The sequence below is a fragment of the Primulina eburnea genome, chromosome 1, assembly GCF_022965805.1.
Source record: "Primulina eburnea isolate SZY01 chromosome 1, ASM2296580v1, whole genome shotgun sequence".
NCBI lineage: Eukaryota > Viridiplantae > Streptophyta > Magnoliopsida > Lamiales > Gesneriaceae > Primulina > Primulina eburnea.
Window position 1 is genome coordinate 62,415,293 of NC_133101.1, and position 25,192 is coordinate 62,440,484.

The 25,192-nt window shown below is 36.9% G+C and overlaps 1 protein-coding gene across 1 annotated transcript; it reads right to left on the reverse strand.

Annotated features, from left to right (window-relative positions):
- Positions 1–1,213: 1,213 nt before the first annotated feature.
- LOC140838828 (BEACH domain-containing protein C2-like) lies at positions 1,214–25,004 on the reverse strand. The gene is given in 33 exon segments (XM_073205416.1): positions 1,214–1,696; positions 2,172–2,294; positions 2,467–3,242; positions 4,150–4,222; positions 4,224–4,520; positions 5,286–5,399; positions 5,488–5,584; positions 5,695–5,815; positions 5,907–5,991; positions 6,152–6,301; positions 6,985–7,101; positions 7,176–7,262; positions 7,352–7,420; positions 7,525–7,581; positions 7,853–7,936; positions 8,022–8,091; positions 9,111–9,256; positions 10,045–10,503; positions 10,585–10,728; positions 10,813–11,358; positions 12,048–12,242; positions 12,827–12,911; positions 13,400–14,013; positions 14,461–14,784; positions 15,698–15,779; positions 16,116–16,192; positions 17,025–17,138; positions 17,239–17,343; positions 17,755–17,889; positions 18,777–19,463; positions 20,794–21,581; positions 22,075–24,094; positions 24,863–25,004. Coding segments are annotated over 32 exon segments (8,910 nt in total). The 5' UTR covers positions 24,089–24,094; positions 24,863–25,004; the 3' UTR covers positions 1,214–1,621.
- Between the last annotated feature and the right edge of the window lie 188 nt (positions 25,005–25,192).

Sequence of the window (25,192 nt, forward strand, 5' to 3'; positions counted from 1 at the left end):
AAAATAATGTGACTGTAATCTTGCTACTAATTTTGTGTCGATGAGAATGGAGAAATTTTTTTCGATCTTTTATCTTGCAAGTGTTGGGAACCGATAAACATTTTTTAAAATTCATGGATGTTCTCTAATAACATATTAAATCTGGACAAGACAAGTGTAATCATGCTACCAATTTTGTGTCGATGAGAATGGAGAAATTTTTTTTCGATCTTTTACCTTGCAAGTGTTGGGAACCGATAAACATTTTTTAAAATTCATGGATGTTCTCTAATAACATATTAAATTTGGACAAGACAAGTCTATTTTTAAGTTATGATGATCACAAATACAACGAACAATGTAAATAATTATTAAAAGTTAAATGATTAATCCAAACAATCCAAACAAAATTAACATATCAAATCATTATCTCATTAAACTGCCAAATAAACTTCTCAAACTCTATTTAACATCAATTAATTTTTTCCTAGTTGAAATATTTTTTTAGTTATAAATATAAAAATCATAAACAAATAATATTTAATGAATAAAAACAATTTGCATCAATGAATATACATTAGACGTGATTTCCTTTCTATGATAAGTCATGTCTATCTCGGCCATATCAATGTTTTACATTCACTTTTTCAAGTTTAGGCTGAATATAAGAAAATGATGATAAACTCTATTTTATTTTATATAATTTTTTTTGAATTATTATTATAATATTTTTCTATGTAAATTTTTTATTTAAATGAAATAGTTAATAATTTAATTTAACTTCTAAAATCGTAGCTATTTTTTTAAATGCATCAGCGAGCGGGCTTGGACCCAATACTATTCAATTTAAAATTATAATCTCTGCTCGATGAAATTCTCGACACGATTCGATTATATTATGATAATATTTTTTATTTTTTTGAAAAATATTATATTATTATTATCAATGAGAGCGCACCCATATAAATATTTTAAATTCCTAACAGATTTGAAATTTATTATAACCATCGACAAAAAAATAAATAATTATAATAAATAATAAATAATGAAATGGAATGATTTGAAATTAAATATCAAGTTGACGATATCCAAACAGGAGTAATGCATAACGAAGTAGAGCAATATCCTGCATCCTCGTATAAGGTGTTAATTTTGGAGATCATTTAATCTTTAATTACAAAATGGTGCATGTGCAGTATATAAATAGAAAAAAACACCAAAACATGTCAGAAAATTAAAGAAGTTTAAATTCAGAAATTTACTATAGAATAATTTCCGCAGGAAAACGTTACAAAATCAAGGTTTAAGTTGATAAATTCATTGGAAAGACTGGCTTTAACATACGAATCAAAAAAATTTATACATCACCTTGAAAAAGTTAATTATAATACACAGTATGAGGGTCAGCCTAATGCAAACAAAACTTTCTTAACCCATTTTTTAAAAAATAGTATACACTAGTAAATACAATCGTGTTATTTTTGGCTCTCCCTTCAAAATAGCTATTCAGGAAACTTCTGTGTAAAACAGGGAAGTCTATTTAAGAACGCATAGCCCGCAATACAATTGCCGCACCACAAGTGGCGATTGGGTGTTGAACTACAACTCCTTCCCGAAGATGAAATCTATTACCGTGGGACTTTCAGTTGATGAGAGGGCTCAGTCCATCACCTTCCCAACCCAGCTTGAGCATGTGATCTACGACCTTCAAGCTCAACTGCAAGCAGCGAAAACAACGTATTTTTCTTTTTAAAAAATAGTAGACAGAATATAAATACTAGCCAGAGTAGTGCACCATTCCCGAACTTTCAATGCATTAAAAACTCCATGCTCAATAATTTTTGCCCTCAAAATAAAGCAAAGATAAAGCTTTAAAGTAACTGATATTTTTTTCTTTCACGTTTTGACACATTCGAAAAATCGTGAGAATCCAGTTTCTTGCTTTCTTCCCAGGTATTTTCTGGATAGATGAACTGAACCAAAAGATCGACATGGATATTGATTTGCAATGTAATTATTTTTGCTGGCATAAAAAAGACTCAATGGAATGCACTTCCATTCTTTCCTAACACAAAAAAGCAAAAAGAGGCTAGTACAATAAATTCAGGTATTTTCATAGTAGAGAAAATGTGAATCTATGATCAAATTCAAATTCATAAATAATTAAACAATATATAATAGATGTAACTCACAGCAGGATCTGTATATATTATCAACTGTTTATCAGCTGTTGACACCAAAAGGTTTGTGTTATCCTCGTTCAAAGCAAAGGTAGTAATATATTGTCCTTCTGCTAGTTTCAATACATGAAAGACCTGCGGGAAGAGGATTTCTAATTGTAAGAAACAATAACAAAAAATGAATAAGACAGAAAATTTGGTGAGTTGGAAGCCAAATGGTTCTCAAAACAGTGTACGTGCTTGAAACGAACATAAATACAAATGACAACAGTATTTGTTTTATAAATTCACACTTATTTTACCCCACCTTTAGAGTGTAGAGATCGAAGAAGCAAATAGAAGGAAATGGCACATCAAGTCTGTCGCCTTTATTTAATTCATTATCTACACCACTTGATTCTTTCGATGTCATAAGCTGGCTGTAATCAGCGCCTTGATCATTTTCCAAAGATGGGTTTATTCCAACCAAAGCACTGCGTCCATCAACAGAAACCTCTATACAACTAACGCTTGACAGGAGCGGAAGTTGCTTTTTAGCAATCAGACTTCCATTAGGAGTAAAAGTTCTGAGAGTACAAAAATATCTATTCCAAGCAATTATGACTCCATCGGATGATATGCATACAGAATGTGCTTCCACACCAACTAGTCTTCTAACCAACCGACCTCGTCTTATCGAATGAATCAAGAGATCCGATGATTTGGAGCATGAAGCTACAATTCCAAGGTCAGAACTGACACTGCAAGATGTTATTTCCCCTAGATGACCCCTGAGGACATGGATGGGACCCTGAATACGGTGCCCCCTACTATTTTCTGCTAAGTTGTTGGCAGCCGCGCGAACGCCAGGGGATTTGGGTGTGCCTGGATTAGTGGAAGGCTCTTGTGATGTACTGGAACGGGAACTGGATGCTCGATGTATTCTCCAGAGTAGAACTGTTGCATCTCGAGATCCAGTGACAAGATAGTTGCTATCAGAAGATAAATCTAGGCAAGTCACAGGAGCGCAATGCCCTCTGGCTATTTCAATAGTTTTTGCTCCATCAGCTGATATCAGCCTCACACTGTTATCTACATGCCCCCCTAAAATAAAAGGTCAACATTGTAAAGTCATTACAAACTAATGACAAATCAACCATCATTTCCAATAAGTTAGAATCTAAAGTAGCAGTGAGAAGTTTACATAAAAATTCATATATAAAGAAGACAACAAACAAAAGTCATATACTGTGCAAAGCAACTTCTTATGACACAAAGCATATTTTTCCAGGGTCCAGACACCAATGATTATTGTACCAGAAGTATGAACATTCACGGAAATAACCAAGAAAGATTAATTTTTTCAGGCAACAGGTCAATTGTGATTTTTTGTGTAAAAAGAAAAGTATTTGACATCCAAACATATAAAACTTTCACACCAGCTAAAGGTGGTCACTTATTCAACCTGTTTAAGCGAAAGGTGGTCACTTATTCAACCCGTTTAAGAGGATGAGAAAATGGGAGATTCAAATATAGCTTACAGTTTGAAACATGGATTAAATCTTATTATTATGATCCTAGTATAATTGTTGATGGGATGATTGTGAAGAAGGCATGCCATCTTATATGTATTCCACTAATAACTGAACTACATGGAATCTTTTAATCTCTCATTCCTGAGTGAGTCACTCTCGAGCACAGACTATTGAATCTTCTAGTTATATCGGTATCTCCACCACCTATCTGAATCAGCCCATCAACAACACTTAGTTTCTGCCCAAAATAATAGATAATGGAAGGAGAGTAGCCATCTCTGAAATTCAATATCACAAGTTAAAAGCCACCTGAAAGATACATCACACATGACATAGTAGGTTAAACAAGCTAGCATCTGTTTACTTCTGATACATTGGATACAGAGAATAACTTTGTTTATTACACAACTCATATGACTTGAACTTGTAAAAAGGGCATCAGATTTAAAATTATATCGGAAAGCATATATCCTCACCAGTGATAATCTCTCCATCACAGGTGATTGAAACTATTCCAGAGCTTTGGATCCCAGAAGTTGGAAATGCCAGTAGCTTGTGGGAAATGGAACTCTTCTGATCCAGATGCTGTCGGACCTTTGAACATTCGCATAAAAGCTCCACCACCAGCAACCCCACCTGGCCTTCCATGGTGAAAAAGGAAAGGTGTCCCCTGGCCATCAGGTGCATTCGGCTGCCACTTATGTTGTGCTATATGTGCAGCTGGTACATTTGTATCAACAATTATAAGAGAGTCGGACGAAGCACGAATGGCTGAAGCAGGCAGATTGCAGCGTTCGGAATAGGGAACAACATATGGCTTAACGTCTCTAGGATTCCGGAAAATGGTCTGTAACAAAAGCAGATATCATAATGCCTTTGTGGTATGTTGCAAACAAATCCAATTCTATACATGGATCAAAAACAGTTACCACTCACATTACTATACTTTCTAAAATCATATATAATTTTTATAAGCCGTAAATGACTTTAATGTTGCGTTGAAGTTAAACCTACATGTCAATAATTCTTATTATCATGTTGTAAACATAATAAAGTTTTATAGGCATTGAAAGTCTGGCATCCTACTCTAACTGTATGTTCTCTAAAGGAAAATTAAATGTATTTGCATAAAGGTGCTGATTCAGAAGAACGTGACTCTGACAACAATGATAAGAATGGGAGTATTAAATATGAAACCCTTCTATTTCTCAAGAAAAACAATGGATATTGATGTTCGGGTATCCGAACACATCTTAGTTAATCCACTAGAGGAAGTATCATCAAACTAATAAAAGATGCCTAGATGTTGAATTGGTGGTACACAATTCAACAACCTTAATTCATATTTCTGACAATTTTATTCGCATCGCCATATTTCTGACAATTTTATTCGCATCGCCATAGCAATTGAATCCAAATCACAGCACCACATAAATAATGTAGGACAAAACAGTCTAGCAATATATGGCTGCAGGAGAGGGAGTGGGAGGTCTTTAATTTAGCTCCGTTCCCCGTACATTTTGTGGTTTTCAATACCGGACGTTTAATTTAAAAAAGAAAACTAAAGACTACATATACAAAAAAAAAAGTAAAACATAAAAACTAGGAATACCTGCATGTGAAGGGCATCTGCCAGTGCCATCCTTTTCACATGAGGTACAGTTAGAAGCTGTGATGGGGTTTGACCAAAGTAAGCAATCTGATCTTGGGTGGAACGCTGTTGTACCTTAAAATTTGAAATATATATAAATGCAATCCAGATGACATGCATGATTAAAACTAAAGCAACAAAAGTAAACATAAAGCATACTTACTGGATCAGATATTTTATCAATATCTACAGCTCCTTCATATGTGATATAGAAGAAGACATTATTAGCCTGGATAGCTTCTTTTCCACGTTGCTTATACCTAAATATTTAGAATTGTGGAAACCAAATTCAGAAATTGTACACATTAATATTCATCTATTTACACTAGAGGGAACACATACATAAATCTACATTTCGAAAATATCTCACCCAAATATAAGATCAATCCACTCATGCAAATGAGCTGAGACATGCTCACTCTCAAGTGACATCCGATGTTTATGGATAAAATCAACTGGGTTTTCTGCCCACTGAGGAAGCCGAACCGGACCTTAAACTGTGAGGAGGCAAAATAGAACTATCAAAGACCTATAGATATAGCTCCACTTCTGTATTGCAAGCAAGCAATTTAAATGCATTACCAAGCTTTTCTCCTAGCTGTGTCGTACCAAAGTCGATTGAGTTTTCATTGCTTAGGATTTCTGGAAGATAGAATAGTTCGGGAACCTAAACCCAGGAAAATAAATAACTCAATATTAAATTTGAAGAGCCATATGCGCACATGCATTCTGCAAGATGTGAAGCAGAGGACATCAAAGAAAGAAGTAGAACATTCAAATACTTCAGTAGTAAGGAAAAATAAAGAGAAAATGAAAATAAATCATACCACTTCCTTTACATCACTCATGTCTTCCAGAACTCCATCCCAAGTTGCATTTATGTCTGAAAACATTCTATCAGCATGATCAAACTTGCCACCTTGAAGTTGAATAGATAGAGTAGTAAAAGGTTCTACTCTCGTGAGGTAATATAGCACCTGCAACATAAAACAGATAGGGTAGCAAATCAATGCATTCATACTCATGAAGTTGCACTTAAATCACCAAGGTATACAGAGATAAGATTGATGTGAATGGGTAGCAACTTCAAATGCCATAATTTGAGTGCTCTTCTTTGCGACAACCTCAAGCAATCATACCAACGTGACCAAATATATGGTTTAATTATTTTCCGATAAAGTCAACACATGATAGCAATAATAAATTAGTTCTGTAGGCTAGATCACAGTATTCCACATAGAGTAGGATAGTGGCTTTACTCTCATAAGTGAGTTACAAATGTCTTTTTTGTCTGGGTCATATCATGACAGAATTCTGAATGGGTAAAACCAATATAAGTGTTGCAGTCATTAAAAAACTGCTCGAGAAAATAGACATAGAAAATTGCAATTAGCTACATAGAAATCGGGTATAAGCTTGCAAACCAGGTTATTTAAGCGAAGGTGAAACATACAGATGCAACAAACTATAGATACAATTTCTAAGTAGAATAATTTTATTAATCAAGACGAAGAAAAGGCGATGGATGGGACTAAACCAAGACCTTCGGAAAATACACCATAATGGGTAGAAGCGACAGAAGAACCATAGATTTCTACAACAAATTGTAGCGGTTAATGGTAAAAGGGGCTTATGCAGTCATTATAATGAGAGAACTTACTGTTCCAGCTGTGGAGTAGTGTGATCCATAGTGGAATTTTGGAATGAGAGGATCATCAAAACTAGAGTATCTCTCTTGGAATTTCTGTAGTCTCTCCTCATTCAGGGCACCAAGGGGCTGTAAATATATACAAAATAATTAGATGACAAAAAGAAACATGAGTAATTGAAGGAAATTCTACTATAGATAACCTTTGAGAGATCTCGATAAGAAGAAGGATTTGAAAGATCCAAACTAGGTGAGCTATAATCAGAAAGGACCCAGGGGAATACAGGATACTGCACAAACATATGGAATTAAGCATTAAAATTTATATAAGAAGATCTCCATTAAATAAAAGAACTGCATTTCCAAGCAGACACTAAACCTGTGTAATGTCATTATAACTACGCCCTGCCAACGTATTGAGCTGCATTAGATATTCAAAGTTGCTGAGCTGCAAACAAACAAACAATTCAGCCTCTTACTAAAAGTAGATTACGAAGTTAAAATCAAAGAAATAGACCAAATAAATTCTGAACGACTTAATTTATAACAGACCTCCCACCTAGCCCAACGTTCCGTAAGTTGAGTTCGCTTTAAAAGTTGTTCAGGTCTCTTGAGCATAGGAAAAAAGAATATTAGTATAGAAATACTACAAGACATTACTAAAATCAAAGATCAAAACATTCACAACCAGGTGTTCTTTCAATGCCATGTTTGTGGGAAGAGTCTGTTCCATTGCAACTAAATATAAAAAATATGTATGTATAATCGCAGTAAAGAACACAGCAGTTTGTGAAAATCCAAAAGAAGAGGGTTCCCGCTCAGAGGAGCACAGTAACTTCTGCTATAAAAGAGGCAAAGCAAGGCATAACAAGGTCAATACCTGAGTGGCAAGGTAAATATTGTTCAAATGAGGAGGACGGGCTTGAACAATAGCTCGATATGCATTTCGTCGGCCCTCAGTGCTCTTCAAATGAAAACCCAACAAACTAAGATTATTAGACATAAAATTCGAAAATCTTTGCAATCACAGAAAATTTGAAAGTGCTTACACCAAAATCAAAAAAGTAGTTTGACTGGTCAACCATGAATAACTCCAGAGCACTTCTTCTCAAAAGATATCTGCAGAAATAGAAATTCAAAATTCACATATAATGGTGAAAAAATATGCTTATGTGGCACCATCTTACGCAATTGGGAGCCAAACCAACATACTCGTGAATAGGAGAATACATAAGAAAACAATCGATTGGACAAGGATATGCTTGGAGAGAAGTAAATTTTCCAAGACAATATTTCCGCTCTTAAACAAGCTGCAACTATAGGCCAGGACTTTTCTCATAGTTCATCTTTTCATAGGCAAACATTCTATGATGAAATTAATATCATTGACAGGTATAACCGGAGATTTAGAAACTAGTTCAGCACTTGCTCAATAAGATGTTAAGAGGGGGGGCTTAGCCTATTAGATGATGTCTAAATTGATTCTGCATGATGTTAGCTTTGGGATGGGGTCTTATTTAAGTGATTTTTTTGTTTGATTACTGCTGCTTATTCCAAAGCATTGTAGAGATATTCTCACACTTAACTTGGGATGAGAAAACATTGCACAGCTTTGAGAAGACTTTTAAATAAAAATCCCTTGCTTGTGATACTATGCTCTTATGTTCATGGACATCAATAGGTGTTTTGGTGGAGAATAAAAAAACTCGACAAGGCATATATTAGGTTAGAAATTGCCCATTCTTTTAGTGTTTAAGCATTTTCATTTGCATTTTATTTCACAGAATTATAACATTATGAAACATCTGCAGTAAGTAGCGTGAGCACAAGCAAGAAAACAAAGAGACTGTCAGGTTTGAGAAAAGTTATAAGCTGGCCAACAGAATGAGCAGAAGAAATGGTAATCTTCAATCAGGATAACGAGTATCCTCTTTCTTCATAGAACCCCAAACATACTTGAGCCTAAAAAGGGGGAAAAGGTTACAAGGGCAAAAGAGTAAGAGAGAAAAAATTACATAGATCACAAAAATAGGACCACTGGTGCGGGTAGTAACAGATCCCATTCTACTTTATATTTTAGTGCTAAATAAAAAGTGAGAAAAGGCTTGGAGGTCAAAGTGGTGTGTCAAGGATATAACCTTCTGCTATATATTTGGTGAAGTGACGATATTAACCAGCTTCGGTCTTTTTCTTGAACTTCATTCAAACCTTTGCAGTTCAACACGTCATCCACAGCACCGTTATCCATGTGATCAACCAAAAAGTTAATTCTTCTACTTGTTATCTGTCAAAATACATCAGTTTCACAAATTTATCATTACCAGTTACCTTGACATAAAAGTTATCACAGATGTTTGGAACTTATTAGTCGATAAAAACCAGAATCTTCAGTGTGGAAACAAACAGTTTAAAGGGGAATTCAGGTTCAACACAAATCCTTGACCTAATGCAATGAACAACCGATAGATGAAAAACTTGGAATTCCTACATATCCATGACTAACAATCAAATCGCAAATTTTGGAACCAAAAATCAATGCCCATACCAAAAGAAAAATAGGACTCGTGACCCAAAGATGAATGGGTTAAAAACAAAATGTACCTACTATGTTTTTATCTTGCTTCCAGGTGCCCTTTTCTCAACATTCTAAGTGTGTTTGGATTGATTGGTTTGAAATCAAAGAACTTCAAACATATTATTTAAATCCATTTCAAACTTCAAACATATTATTTAAATTCATTATGATTGTCTGAAAACCCATGGAATTTTACGGATTTCAAATTCCTTCATTACCATTTTAAGTGTGTGTCATAATAATGTAATGGATTTTAATCTCCACAATTAAAAGCATTTGGAATCCCTTCATTAAATTCAAATTCATCGAACCAAACACAACCTTAGGTGACAAAACTGTTCCAGGTTCCAACAACATATTGCAGCAGTGCCAAGACATCAGTCCCAAGTCTTTTGACCCAAAAAAAATTTAATATGCCATTCTCGTATCAGGGAAATGGGTTGGGATTTTAATGCAATATAAATGATGGATTCAAAATTAAGGCATGTAGAACTTACTTGAAAAGTTCCTGTTAGGACCTTTAGAGGGCGGACCATTGAAGACGGAAGCTCGAGAACAATTCTTTCATCATGCTCACTAGGAACATAACCAGAAGCAACGGCTGATGAGACTGGTGCCGAGTCTAGATCATTAGTCACTGGTGGGTCTCTAGACTCTGTAAACATAGTCAGCGGCTGCTCACCCGATCCAGACATCTTCGGAAATTCACCATTTTCACTACCATCCATATAGAAAGCATCATGCTCATCCTCCTCATTTTTTACCTCGGTTGAGATGGCTTCTGCAGCTAAGATAGAGGCTTCAGATGGACTTACAACTTTATGTGTTTCGTGCCTCTGATCAATATGGTCTTCATAATTTGCAGCAGCACCAGAATGATCTGATCCCTGGTAGTTCCTTCGTAAAATCCTCCTCATCCTTGAAGAACCTTCCATGGAATCTAGCTTCCAGAATACCTAATATCACCCAGGCTAACAGTTAGAAATAGTTGACTCAGAAACCGTGATAGACATAAATTCTAGTAATAAGAAACCCACACGCTGGGGACTGCACAAATCGTCACTGAAAGGCCCAAAAAGACATTTAGTCTCTGTCAAACAGTGAATCAGCTTGCGCCATTCACGTATGCCGGTGTATGTGCGATGCTGAGCAATCATATCAACAGTTGACCTCCTGTCCACCTGAAAACCACAAATAAAGGTTTGAAGTGTTTGTTGTCTGTAACTTTAAGATACTGATAGGCCTTCAATAAAAGAATGCAATACCTCGGATCTTTGCATGTTTCTAGCCAAAGCTAAACTTCCCACAAGGACAGCAATATATTTATAGGAAAGGGCATTTAAATCCTTCGCATATACAGATTTTGAATCAACTGATTGCAAACATTCTGCCCAGGCAGTTCCCATTGCTTCCGAAACACTCCATCTCTTTACACGGTCCATATCAGTTCTAGACCGTCGCTGTGCTGATGTGGCCATTGCCACAGCACTAAGACCTCGTCCTGAACCAATCTTTGCATTACGCTCAAGGTCTCTTGCAGCTGCCAATGCAGCTGCTTTTGCGGCAGTCTTGTCCTTCGGAACAACTGAAAATTTGTTTGGTGTCTCCAGAGGCTTTTGAAAGCTTGAAAATGTATGCAATCTTGTCGTCTTTCGCTCAAGCAATGATGAGTCGCGTCGAAGCTGTGAGGTAGTTGGAGGAGCATTATTTTCACTTCCAGCAGCACCAGCAGCAATTATGGCTAATGCCATAGCAGCAGGAGGTGACGCAAAAGATGCAGCCCAGCTAGAAGATATCATAGCAAGTGCAGCCTAAGAAATATCAAGTCAAGTCTTATTTATACCACAGTAAGAAGAACGCAATATTAATCAGAGCATAAAAAAGAAAAAAAATACAAAGGAACTAGAGCATGTAGTATGATTGATTCTTGAAATAACATATTAATTTAAACCATATGGACACAAAATTTGCCTCCAACATAGTATTATCTTTTGAAACCATAGGTTCATGCTAGGGTAAAAAGAGTTGGGTCAAAACTTCGATATTCTAAATCTCTAATGGCTTGTGGGCATGCGTCTGTGATTAAAAAAGACAGGTTTATAAAGGATTTGGACTCAAGTGGTTTAGCTTCAACCGAGACCCTTGCTATAGCTAAGCTAAAGTATATTTATTGTAGCCATTCAGATAAGTGCGTAAAAAAACTATTTTGAGTTGCAGATGATAAGGCGTAGAAATACCAAGCTCGTAATATAAATAAATGACCGAACTTAATGGTGGAGCCAAAATGTTCTCAACCAAATGATTGAAGTGTAATCTATTCAATGTGACCTAAAATATTTGGCTAAGTACGGTGAAAATGTCATGGAACATGGTGGTTCATTTGGGATCATTCAGTTTTATTTGTTTGGACAGAAGAAGCTAACTTCATCTCTTGAGATAAACTGCTATGCAATAAAATATGGACAAAAGAACTTTGTTCAAAGGAAACTGGATCAGTAACCTCAACAGGCAAAGCATCTGCAGCCAAGGCACGATCATCAACAACAAGGGGATTTATACCATCTGCAGTCGCAAGTTCATGAATTCCAGCCAAAAGTGGCCGCCACCTTCTGAGAACAGCAACAAATGGAGGTAAAATGGCCTCCAAGTAATGCTTTCGCAGAGGATTTCGGTCCTTTCCAATAGCATGCCATACCTGCAACATCAATAAAACAGAGCATAAGTAGTTATAATAGTGGTTGTTCATGAAACTTATATAGCTTCATGCATAATAGGAGAGTAAGGTGAGAAGAGCTAATTAACAAGCCCGTTGAGCAGGAGTGATTCAACCTCAATCGAGTATAAGATTTTTCGAGGACAAACTCGATTTATTCACAAGCTCGCAAGCGCAAAACAAACTTTAAAATATATTTTAATATGTCTAAAAGAAAAATGAATATTTTAAATGTTATACATAATATTATTACTGAATACACATAGTAGCACCAATTTTAATCAGGAGCTCGTGAACAGTTATAAGCTCAATCTCAATCTCACATGTCAAACTTGTTATCTTGGCTCGCAAACATGTTCATTAATCAATTTTGTAAATACAATTTAAAATCATAAGTTGATCTCAAGCTCTTCCATTTTGAGCTCAAGCTCATATTTGTCAGAGTTGAGTTCAAACTCAAGCTCGATATATTTACACTCGAATTCATAATTCAGGACCGATACAGTGCAAGGAATATATAATTGTTAATGGCAACAGAAGTAACCTAACGATAGTACAAATCTGACCTCAGAATATAAAACACATGATGCAACCAAGACTCGCTGCCTCTTTGACTCAGAAATTGGCGTGTTCAGGACAGGGGACAATACGCTGTACATTGAACCCATGTTAGTTTCTTAGTTCAAATATACAAAGAAAAGCTTCAAACAATTTTCCCAGTTGAGTGGAGCACTATTACGTTTGTTACTCATGGGACAGTTACCATCCTTCTCATAAAGCTTTAGTCCAGGAAAGATGAAATGTATGAAAGTATGAAACGATGATTCAGAAGACTATGAAGAAGATTATTGACATGGAATCTGAAAACATGCTGTCAAATCAACAAAAGTTCCTTATGTGAGATCAGATGGAAAGTGAACATCAAAATGTTTGGCAGGTCCCATGGATATGAAGCTAAGATTTTGTGAAGAAACAAGTATAACCATCAGAGGATAAAAAAATATGAAGAAAATTCATTGCCACAGCTGGGTTTGTATTGGCACAAATAACACACCTCCCACAATGAATGTATCGATGGTTAAGAAATGGGAAGAATAATATATATTCGAATTGATTGGAATGGGTAAAACAGATAATACCTCCAAAGCAGAGAAGATCGTGGTTTTCTAGTTGATAATCTAGAAGTCGCATCAAAAGATGTAGCACTGCTAGTTTGACGACCAACACCATTTGGTGACCTGTCTAAATGCCTCATGAGCAAATTGTCTTCACCAGTATCACCCTCCCTCAGTGAGACAAGCACCATCCGCAACATACATAGGAATGGTTGGTCACTGTCTAAAAGCTGATAAAGCACTGACATTCCTCCCATCCCAGTACCAGATCCTCCACCAATACCAAGACCACCACCGAGTCCAGAATCATCCAATAGCAAAGCTTGAAGCATGGCAACTGACTTGTTTATCAATGGAAGTTCAATCCAGTTTCCATCACTGTCCTTCTCTAAAGCAGTTTTCCAAGATTCCCATCCACTGCCACCCCCACCACACCCTGAGGTCTTCAAAGGAAGACCAACACCATACCATAATTGACTTCTATATTTCCATCCTTCTGCCAAATCCATAAAACAACTTCCATATGACACAAATGCACAGGAAACTGATTCATAAGGTTCTGCAGCCGCTGCAGCAGCAAGTCGTTCCATAACTGTGGTAGAAATTTGTCCATTAGCATCAGCCATTGAAGCAAGAACCTACTCAAACCAAGATAAATTCAGTTTTCAGGTTAAGACAGCGGTGTGTCAAAATGAATTGATGAGACAACTTTATGCCATACAAAATTAAGATCTTCTAGGACCAATACAGTGACAGATGACATAAAACGCATACAGGATACACGGTTATCAAAAGGAACAGCAGACACACTGCAATGGAAAATGATATAAGATCTCATGCGCAAACAATATGCATGGTGAAAAACATCCATCAAACTTGGGTATAACATTTGATATAGTAATATTTTCACTTCAGGCAGACATCAGATGATAAGAAACGAGATTATATGAAATATGCTCAAGGAAAAAAAAACAGACATAAAGTAACAAGGAAATAAAAAGCCAGCAGCAAGTGCATATGCTTCAGTTATTTCATTGTGGGTCAGATATGTATATTGTGTCATGATCATATAGCAGCAAACATACATCAAGAGAGAGGCCCCCTGCATCATTAGATGAAGAATTACGATTAGATACAGGATCTAGAGTGTCTCCATTCGCTGTGCTTGAAGCCTGGTTGCCCACAGGATTAACATTTGAAAGTGGGGACGCATAAGTAGTTGGAAAACATGAAGCACAATAAAGTTTGCTTTGTAGCCGTAAATGATCTTCAACAAGCATCAAAATCACAATTGCATTCTCAACCAAAGCCACAGAAAGTTGAGCAGCATTCTCTGCTTCCATCTTAGCATTTCTAGGCGACAACCCCTCAGCTGCCACTCCAGCAGCTGCAGCAGCAATAACTTGAGTCTGCAGCAACAAATGGGACGACATTGACATTATAGTAGAATAAGACGAAAAATATTAATATTTTAAAAACCATAAAAGAAAATCCCTCCCTCCCAACCAAGGAACGTGAAAGATAAAAAGAAGAGCATGGTTAAGAACAGAGATCAAAGGCATTGTGTCGATGGTGAACAGAAACAGACAATAGTGTACAATATTAAACAAAAGGTCGTAAATAAAAAACCTCTGCATCCAAGTAAAAAAAGAGATTGCTTCTTTGGTTCTACGAGGCATATGAATACCAGCTTCAGTAAACGCTGAGAATTACATCCTATCTTACTGGCAAGGGAGGGAGAGATAGTGAAGCTCTTTGTTCAAGAAGGGAAGAAGAGGCATAGACATGGAAGATGCCACACATGAGGGGTAAATATAACCAGTTAGGTCATCACCCATAAGGTCACATTGCAAAGTTCATTCAAGAGTTTTGACATAAGAAGACAGATATTCATGTATAAAAATATATCACTGATACTTAAAAATGTAGTTTAGTAGGGTACTGAGGAGTTGGGCACGTAAATTCCAAATTTTTAGAAATGCATGAGTCAATTTTAAAATCGTCTCCACCTGTAGACAGTTGACAGCACATTTTTTAAAGAGTAGGCATAAATTATTCGATACATTGCTACGAAAGCCTGGATTCACTCAGTAAAGTGAAATTCCATCACCATGATCTAGAATAATATAAGGGTAGGAAAGTTACATCTATTTAAAATGGTAAGGTTGGATGTTGCCATCACTGGGAGGGAAAGAAAGACATTTTATTATCATAGTGTCACAACTAAACTCCAGTGAGTGAAAAAGGAGAAATAAATTAATATGAATTGTACATAAATAAGTAGTAAAAAAAAACTTTCCATAAAAAAGATTTACAGATCACCTGATCCTGCAATTCCCTAGCAGCAAAGTCTAGCAAGCTACCCAAAAGCCTCCTTTTGAAAATTGGCAATGATTCCTCCCGTCTGACAAACACGTGTTACTATAAGCTGGAATAATATTGGAAAAGAAACCGAGAGAGAGAGAGAGAGAGAGAGAGAAGCATGGCCTATCAGAGCGTCAAAGTTCTCTGTGAAATGCACAAGTAAAGCATATCTGATCCAATTTTATTCGGCATATTTGAAGAACGAGTGTTTGAACCAACTTGTTAATACATTCCTCAATTACTGTGATTTTTCAAGAAAAGCTAAACATGATTCAAGTTGGTGCTGAAATATTCAATCATAAAATACAGCAACCCCACTATTTATCTCTTATCCTATAAAACTTGAGTCCAAATGTCAAGTCTTAAGTTGCAATACCTAATCCTTAGATCACCAGTACTACAACCACCCACCATAGACAGCCATTCTGCACAATGAATTGTAGCTTCAATATCCTGTCAAAACAACGACAAAACAGATAACGACACTTGGAAGTTTAGGACGGAGGAGAAAAAAACTAAAATTTCAACCAAAACTGAAACAAAGAGTAGAAATTGTTATAGACAGGCCAACTGCATAGAGTTTGGGTCAGAAAATCCAAAAGGCAGGATTTCTTTTCAATTTTTAATTACAATTTTTGTCACCAAGTTCTCTTTTTCATTCCATATATTCATATCTACAGCATAATTTCACAGTATACGAATTCAAACAGTCTCAAATATATTATCCGCTCACCAACACACTCCTCCCATTTCATTTCATTTTCTCTTTTCATTTTAATTTTTACCTTTATTTTCCTTTTTTCTTTTTCTTCTTCTTCTTCCCTTACCTTCCACATCGCCTTACACCACGGCCACACCCATAAGAGCCCGACAGAAATTCCACCACAAGCAGGGGCATCTGCAAATGGAGAATCCTTGCTGCAATTGCTTGTGACAAAGCACCACAAGGGTTGATAGGTGTGGATGGGGATGATTAAGTAATTGAAGAAAAAGAATGCACTCGAAATAAAGTAATAGAATTGGTGAAAAAATTATGTCAAATAATAAATTATAAAAACATTTCCTTGCAGTTCAATACCAATTCAGTTTACTCTCTATTGTTCAACATTCTATTAAAGCATATTATAAAAACATTTCCTTCCAGTTCAATACCAATTCGGTTTACTCTCTATTGCTCAACATTCTATTAAAGAAAATTCTTCATTTTTTTGGAATATCTAACAAAAGTTGGCAGCAAGGGAGACAATAAATATAAAATAAAAAGAAAAGGCGAAAGAACATAAACCTTCCATCCATCCTTCTGGCGCATTGAGTGCTCCAACATAATAATCAAGAAGTTGTGGATAAAGTCTTCTACATCTTTCAACTCAGATGTATTTGTATTTTTACTTGAGCCTTGCTGCACAATAGGAGGTGAAAAGTGCGAGGAAATTATAAAATTGACAAAGATGTCTCGATAAAATAATCATGTGAAGCACTACAAGGCTTGATGATTACACCTCATGATTGGATATGAGAATCTCCAAAATCCACTCAGGCCATTCATCCATTTTTGTCAGGTTACTTCTGTTTTCTGGATGACCGCAAGACAATATCAATAGATCCTAAAATCAAATAAAAAGTATAAAAACTCAAAGAAGATATTTGCAATATATTGCTTAGACAATATATACTGGAACATTGTGACTCCATCATGAACATAAAAAAATAAGTAAGCAAACTTCCTTCCAAGATTGGAAAGTCAAGCGAAAATTAACTATTACAAACAGTTGGAGAATATATGAGAACATTAGACCAGTAACATGCTTACTCTTTTGTTACACAAATTAAAATTAGTGACAAAGCTGAATGCAATCAAGCAGGCATTTGACCATGCTACATGTACGTGATTAACCAAATTACAATCCCAACATCAAGAGCACACTGAAAGACCAACACCATATAAGTAAAATAGTAAAGAACAATTAAACGCATGGAATTAATATAATACAATTTGTGTGCCACAAACTAAGTACCTGTAGTGCTCGACTTTGAAATGCTGTTGATGCATATGGAAGAGAACGAAGAAGAACCAGCAAAAGTTGAAAGTGCTCAAAGCGGTGACCTATATCATGGAAGTTTAGTCCATCATCGTTTGAAGATACGTTTATCTGAAATTATTAAAAAAATAGGCATCTCAGGAACTCAAATTAAGCAACGACTTGAATGTACAAGCTTTTCCCAAAAGTAGGACATCTTTCTGTTTGAGGAATTCAATACCCTCTTTTGATAGGTCCATATACACTTCACTGAGAATAATTCAGATTCAATGTAACGTTTTAAACTAGCAAATCACAATGCAAAATAGACTAGAGGCCCTTGGAACTTGAAAGAAGAAATTTTTAAGCACGCTAGTCATTACACAGTGATGCATAAAAAATGAGAAAAACTAGGTTCTTATATCTGTGATCATAATAAGCTATTCCCATCATTTTTATTTGCGATGACATTGTCCATCACGATAATGCACCTCAAAAAGGTACACACTCATTGACCAATGGTTGCACCAACTAATTAGTGGATCATCATAGTAATACCAGTAAATGGAATTGATCAAAGAGCACTTTATAGAGGCCCATTTCTAGAAGAGATGGAAAGCTAACGAAAATATGGACAAAAAATACTGCAAGAATCTTCTGATTCTGAATTTGACCTACAATAAACTGCTGCACCATCTCAATCCTGCAGGGACCACATCTCAAATTTTGCAAGGCAAATCTTATGTCAGAAACCACAGTCGTAGCATACATAGAAGTAAAAGCAAAAATGAGTTAACGGAGGCAGGTTTCCACTACTTATACAGATACAGAACACACAGAGAAAAGAACAGTGTCGCAGTAAACAAATACCGTCCATCCTACCCAGACCAAAGTGAAAAGACAAACAGATTTGACCAAGGCCCACAGTTGTCCACCATGTGTTCAAAAGATAAGCAGTCAATTCTTTTCACATACAAAAATGGCATTGCAGCAGCAAGTTGGATATTAAAATGGCATACCGAAGCAGCCAATAATGCTGTGTACGCACTATTAGTCATAAGTCGGTGTGGAGCCGCTTGGAAAGCCTTTTGTAGACCAAAAAGAAGGAGAGAAACCTTATCATTAAACATGGTACCTCCTCCCTCAAGCAAGCCAACAATGTTTTTAGACACATTTGGGGGAGCGGGTGCATCAAATTTCAAATGTCCTGCTATCACCAAAGCTCCTATGAGGTTGATTATTCCTACAACTATACCATCACTTTTGTCATCATTATACACATTATTCCTCGCATTTTCAGCGCTTATTGAAAAACTTATACCACCCAAGTTTCTGGTGAAAGGATTTTCGGAGATAGATGACATCCTTTCAATATTAGATACCGTAGGACCACTAAAACACTTGAGTTCAGAATCATTTTCATGTAAAGTTGAATCTTTTTGCTCCATGTATCCTGCATAACCATGCTCACTATTTTCAGAAATACCCTCCGTTATATCTGTATCTGTTTTGGAGGATGACAATGACTCGCCCTGCTTGTTTGAATACTCTGCAGCAGCATGGTCTCCAGCTTTTGCTTCACGCTGCAGCAGGACAAGAAGTGTTTCAATGCCACCAAATGATATAAAGGCCTCAGCAAAACTTTGAGCCCTGGATGTATTTGGCTGAACCACCAACCTGTACATCAGATGTAGCACCCTGGCAACCTGGAAGGAGGGAACAATGGCAGATTATGTCACATGAGATAATCAGACATGCTTTCAGCACTTTAGAGTGAGAAAACTAAACACTGAATCATTATTGGCTATGTAGATGATGACAGAACTCAATTATTCAAAACTTGGAATGTTTAGAAGTGCCACGGGCCTCAAGGCCAAGTGGCACCTTTGTCCAAAAATTGGGATAGGTCTCAGCCCTCAGGTTCGAGAAATCCCCCTCCCCTGATCTCCAAAAGAAGACAAAGAGATGTGTAGAATATGGTGAACATGCTAAAATATGTCTGATTTCAATGAATTAATTCACCATATTTTTCTCTCAATTTCATGTGATATACACAAGTTTCTGAAAATATAAGTGAGACGCAGAAACACAGAGGAGATAGTCACACCATCATGTATCAAGCATTTTCCCACCGGTGTCCAGTTTAAAACTCACGACTTTCCAAGGTACAACAGCTTACATTGATTTTTACAACGCTGCAAAACACTATCAAGTCCGAGAAAACAATAGCAACAAAGAATTGTCAAAAGAGAAGGCAGCTCTCTGATATATGCATTTATGCTCGGGCATGAAAGCACTGGTATCACCTAATACGTCAAGTTTCTCCAAAACTATATAAAATTGTAATCACAATTCAGAATATGCTTGTTGAATAATCGTAAGAAATAACAAGCAACTGATATCAACTAACAGTTAAACAATTTTTTATTTCCTAAAAAGAATCGAGCAAGAGAAAACTATGAGTGACAATCCAAAAAATGAAGCTTTAATTTCCTAACAAAGTATGGCCTTCTGAAGGATAAAATTAGAAGTCAACAACTCAAATTAACTTGCCACCTCAAATGGTTAAACTCTTAGGTTCCTTGACAGTGTCCATTGACAGCTGAGGGTAAACATGGTTGGGGTGATAGTTGATGAAAAATAAATTATAATTCAGATATGTTTTTCTCCGGTGAGCAAGGGAATACATTTGTTCTCCTTCACACACTGTGAGGCATGCTGATATTGAGTTCGGATTATGAAAGCAAGCAACAGGAATAAAATGCATCCAAGATTCCTTCAAGTTTAATTTGAGCACAAGAAGCAAAAACATAGGTATACTTTTAGTATACAAGAACCCCGTAAGTATTCAACAGAAATTTACTCAAATCTGGGTTTTTTTTTGTTCTAAATGATAACAAAAATAAAGCCAGTTGAACTTGTGATCAATATAGGTCATATGACAGTTAAGAAATTATTATGCAAAATTATTATATAAGACCCCCAAGCCACTCAATCAATCAAGGAAAGAAATATTCAATTACTAATGAGATTTACCTGATTTGGTTGTGGACAGTCAACAATGAAACCGAGTAAGCAACGGATATCTTCTGCAGCCAAGGATGGAGTGGCAGCCACGACTAAAAGTTCAACAACCACTAGAAGTTCATCAACTAAAGCATTCACTTCACCGACAAGCCGAGTATCCTCGTTCATAGAAAATGTGTTAACAGAATCGCATTCGCGAACAGTCCAATAGCATCGCCTGCAACCATCTAGGAGCATCTGAATAGCATTAGCATCTCGCATCACGGAAGCCTCAGTGAAAACCATATCTGCGAGTGAAGACAAAAGCTTCTTTTGCAGTCCATAGCTGCATAGACTCCAAATTTTCAGATCAAGTAGCAGGTTACTGAAAAGCTGGACTTTGAGCATTTGGTTGAACTTCTGAGATTGACAAAAAGAGACAATAGCGGCAACGAGTTCCTCATCACTAACTCCATCATGCTTGGCAACATCGATAGAAGATAAAGTTTGCAACAGATAATGTAAGATTCTGGACAATATTTCAGGGCCTCTTCGGAGACACAGCTCTTCATTGTTTCCTGGGTGCCTGATCGCCAAAGACATTATTCGGAATATAGGAGCAGCAAGAGAAGTTGTTGCTAATGACAGAGAAAGGTCACTTCGCTGTGGTTCAAGGCTATTCTCATGCACACTACTCACCGCAATTGGAAGCAAGGATATGGGACCTCCATGAGCCAAGGCCCACAGAGATTCAATAGGACGCATTCTTGTAGCAACATGCACTTGACCAAGAACCTCTGCTGGCCTTCGAAGCATGCCTGAAATGCATCAAACCACTACTTATCAAAGAGAGGATCCTTACCGCAGTCTTCACTTAATGCAGAAAAAATAAGAAAGAGTGTATCCAACAAAGCTAGATTGTGCAGTTTATTTCGTGCATGCATAAATCAAATATAATATGTTAACAAAGAATGTTAATCCACCATAAACTCTACAGCATTCCAGAGAGAGTTAAAATGACTAGAAGAATAGCAATCATTGCGGTCAAAGTTTAAATGATTTGAGAGCAGGGTAAGAGTTAACCAAGGAAAGAAATATGTTAAATACACTAAATAGAAACAAGTCCGTGCCCCCAGAAGAGTGGGGAAGTGAACATTCTAGAATTATTTTACTTACGCTGATTTCATATATTCCACAAATCAGAGGAAAAAATAAAACTCCTCCGTTAGGAATACAGGGACAATAATCAACCGCAAATAGTTATTTTATCATATTATATTATAGTTACTCAAAAATGGGAGTTCTTGGTACCTGCAGCACCATAAGGAGAAGCATCTGGACAGTAACGCCCATTAAGCAAATTAGGATGATACAGAAGATGAACGGAGCCAGCAATTTCAGCGTCAAGAAGTGCACTGTCCCGAGCCACATTTGTTACATGGTCATTTGTTGCCAGCCATGGAGATCCAGCAGCACTTCCAAAAGAAGGCAGCACATCCCCTCCTCTATAAGCCAGCCGTGCCATCTTTTCTGGCCCAATGGGTTCCTTGAAGATATATACAGGCCCCATTTCAGCAAACAAAGGGCATTGGCGTCGACGACGTTGTAGACCAGCCATAGTTGGTGGAGGATTAGTCCCAATGCAGCAAAATGAAAGTGGCTTAGAAATTCTTGGGAAATCGAAAGGGCGACTTTCATATAAGGAGCCATCTATGTACAATCTCATTTCACTTTCAGACTTTCCAAGGAGCCCCTGCTTGCAAGTATGTTCCAGGCCAACAAAGTACCAACACTGTGGCTTGAATGCATGAGTAAAATGCAGAGACGCTTTCCTCCCTTTCCCACTTCCACATTCAACGACCAGAAATTGTGCATGAAAATATGCTTCCATCCCTTGATTATCAGTGGATAAGAAACTGAACAGCCGAGGCATGTGAGCTGTTCCTTCTCCAGCTAATGCACTGGCAGCTGCAGCAGCTGACATAGGAGAGGATTTCCCTGAAGTGGCAGCTGCAGCCATTGCAATTGCTGCAGCAGTAGTTGCTGTGCTTATATTGTCCGCAAATGACTCAATATAGATCCACGTGGCAAAAGCATATCCATTTGTAAAAGGCCATCTACTCTCTCCTGGCCCAAGCAAGCCAGAGCTTTCACCATCAAACTCAAAAGTGCTTGTTGGACCTCTGACCTCTTTTCCACCCATGGCCTTCTCTAGAGAACGCAACAAGCAAACAGCCCACGCTGTGGTGAGCGTTCTTGTAATGACATGTAGCCACTTATGCAGATCACTTGGGCTAAGAGAATGCCCAGCTAAGTATTGAATGCAGTAGCAGAGAGGAGTTCCATCCCATTTCATTTTCTCTGTCGAACCAACATCCTGCACAAAAATCCTCTCAGCTGAATGAAGTAGGACTCCCAATAATCCAGCAACAGAGCACATCGCCCTGTTCCTAGTGCAAGCACGCAAAATAGCAAGTAGTCCTCTCACCATCCGAGTCCTGGGAGACATGAGACCCTGGAAATCCCCAATGTCAGGGAGCCATGGAATTAGCCCACCAGCCACAATCGCAGCCCTAGAGTTAAGCATCACACTGGGTGGATTATCATCTTCATCCTCTTCAAAAGACTCGACACCTCCCATTGTGGCTAGAAGTGAATCAACAACCAAGTAAGAAATAGCGACAGCTTCATCATCACCTCCAAAACTCTCAACACCACTCACAACATTCTTCAGCTTTTCGAAGCTTTCTGGTTTCCCCATTATAGCTGAATCTACTAAATGCAAAAGCTCTGGAGACACATTAGGTATAACATGTTTAGTCTTCGGCTTTTGAGGTGATTCCACTGGAGAGTATCCAAAATCCCCATGCAAATGCACCGCGGAATCAACACTAGCAGAAGGTGATGCCTCCATGTCAAAATCTGAATCTCTGTCTGGCCCAGTGCTAGAAAAATAATTATTATTACGAACCTCTGCACCTTGAGGTGAATCAATTCCGGTTGATCGAGCATGTGCAAAAGAAAAATCAAATACATTATCGCTTCCAGCAGACGAATGTCTCAACTTATTAGGACTCGAAGACTGATTTACATCCTCTTCATTTTTAACAGAATCTTTTAGCGAAACATGCTCAAAAAAATAATCATCTACCACATCAGCTCCTTCTAAGACTATATCACTGCTCACATCATCCGCTTTATCACTACATGTTTCTGTGTCTGCAGCATGAGAAATTCCAATATTATTACCCCAATCAGTGCCTTCATTTTGCGTTTTGTAGTTGTTCTCGTCATTTTCTTCATTGAATCTAGCTTCTTCCTCCATTTCAAACTACAACAATGTTTATATCTTACTAACTCTTCATTTGAAATTTTTACAAAGTAATTTTACCTGAATGTATAATTAAAAATATACAGTTAATCATACAAGAAAGAAAAGAAAAGGGAAGTCACTGACAATTAATACATGATATAGCACTAGAAAGGAAATAATATAAAGAAAGGGAAAGATGCAGGATAAAAAAGGAAGTTCCCAATCATTCTAAGTTAGCACGTAAGTATATAAATAAGATATAGGACGTGTGAGCATATCAAAAAATCAACTAGGAGAACTAATGATTGGCAATAAAAACAAGGATCTGCAGCAAACACGTCTCACTAACTAAAATGCTATGCCTTTCACGGGTCCAGCAATTTAATAGTTGGGTTCAATTATGGCAAGTTCAAGCTCAAATTTCAAATAATTTATCCAACCAAAACCAAATGCAGTCATCTTGGGGAAGCAAAAAGATTTTCCTCACATTTTCATGAAGTAAGACGCGAAACAACATCACTAACGGTCAAAACCAGCACTGAAAACGAACAAAAACTGACAGATGTCATAAATGGCAGAAGCCAATACTAAAGTTTACAGATACTTCGTCAAAGATCTAACAACACCTTATACACCGCATTGCTGGTTCAAAAAAATTTAAAATATAGATCATCTTCTGCCGCAGTGTGGATCAAAAGATTTGAAATTGATTTTAAAAAACCGCAAAAGATGCGAACATGGGAATGATTACAACCGGATAAAAGAACGTAATTGATTGAATCTTACCTTGCAAGAGAAGATCTGATTCAGCGATTGGTGTGGTTGAGTAGAGTAATAAATTGAAAAATGATAATGATCGGAGAAAGTTGAATGAGATGGGGGATCGAAAATCGAAATGCGAATCAAGTAGAGCGCGAGAGGAAAAGGCCGGGGCAGCCAATTAACCAATCACGGTTGAAAGATTTTTGGCCCAATCGGCCTTTTAATGGACTGTGAAGGCCCAACTTAATGCGCAGTAATATTATTTCTTTGTTATTTTCAACTTTTTTCCCACGCATATAATATCCCTCGCAACTTTTTTTTTTTAATATGAAACTAAATTTTATTAAAAAAGTA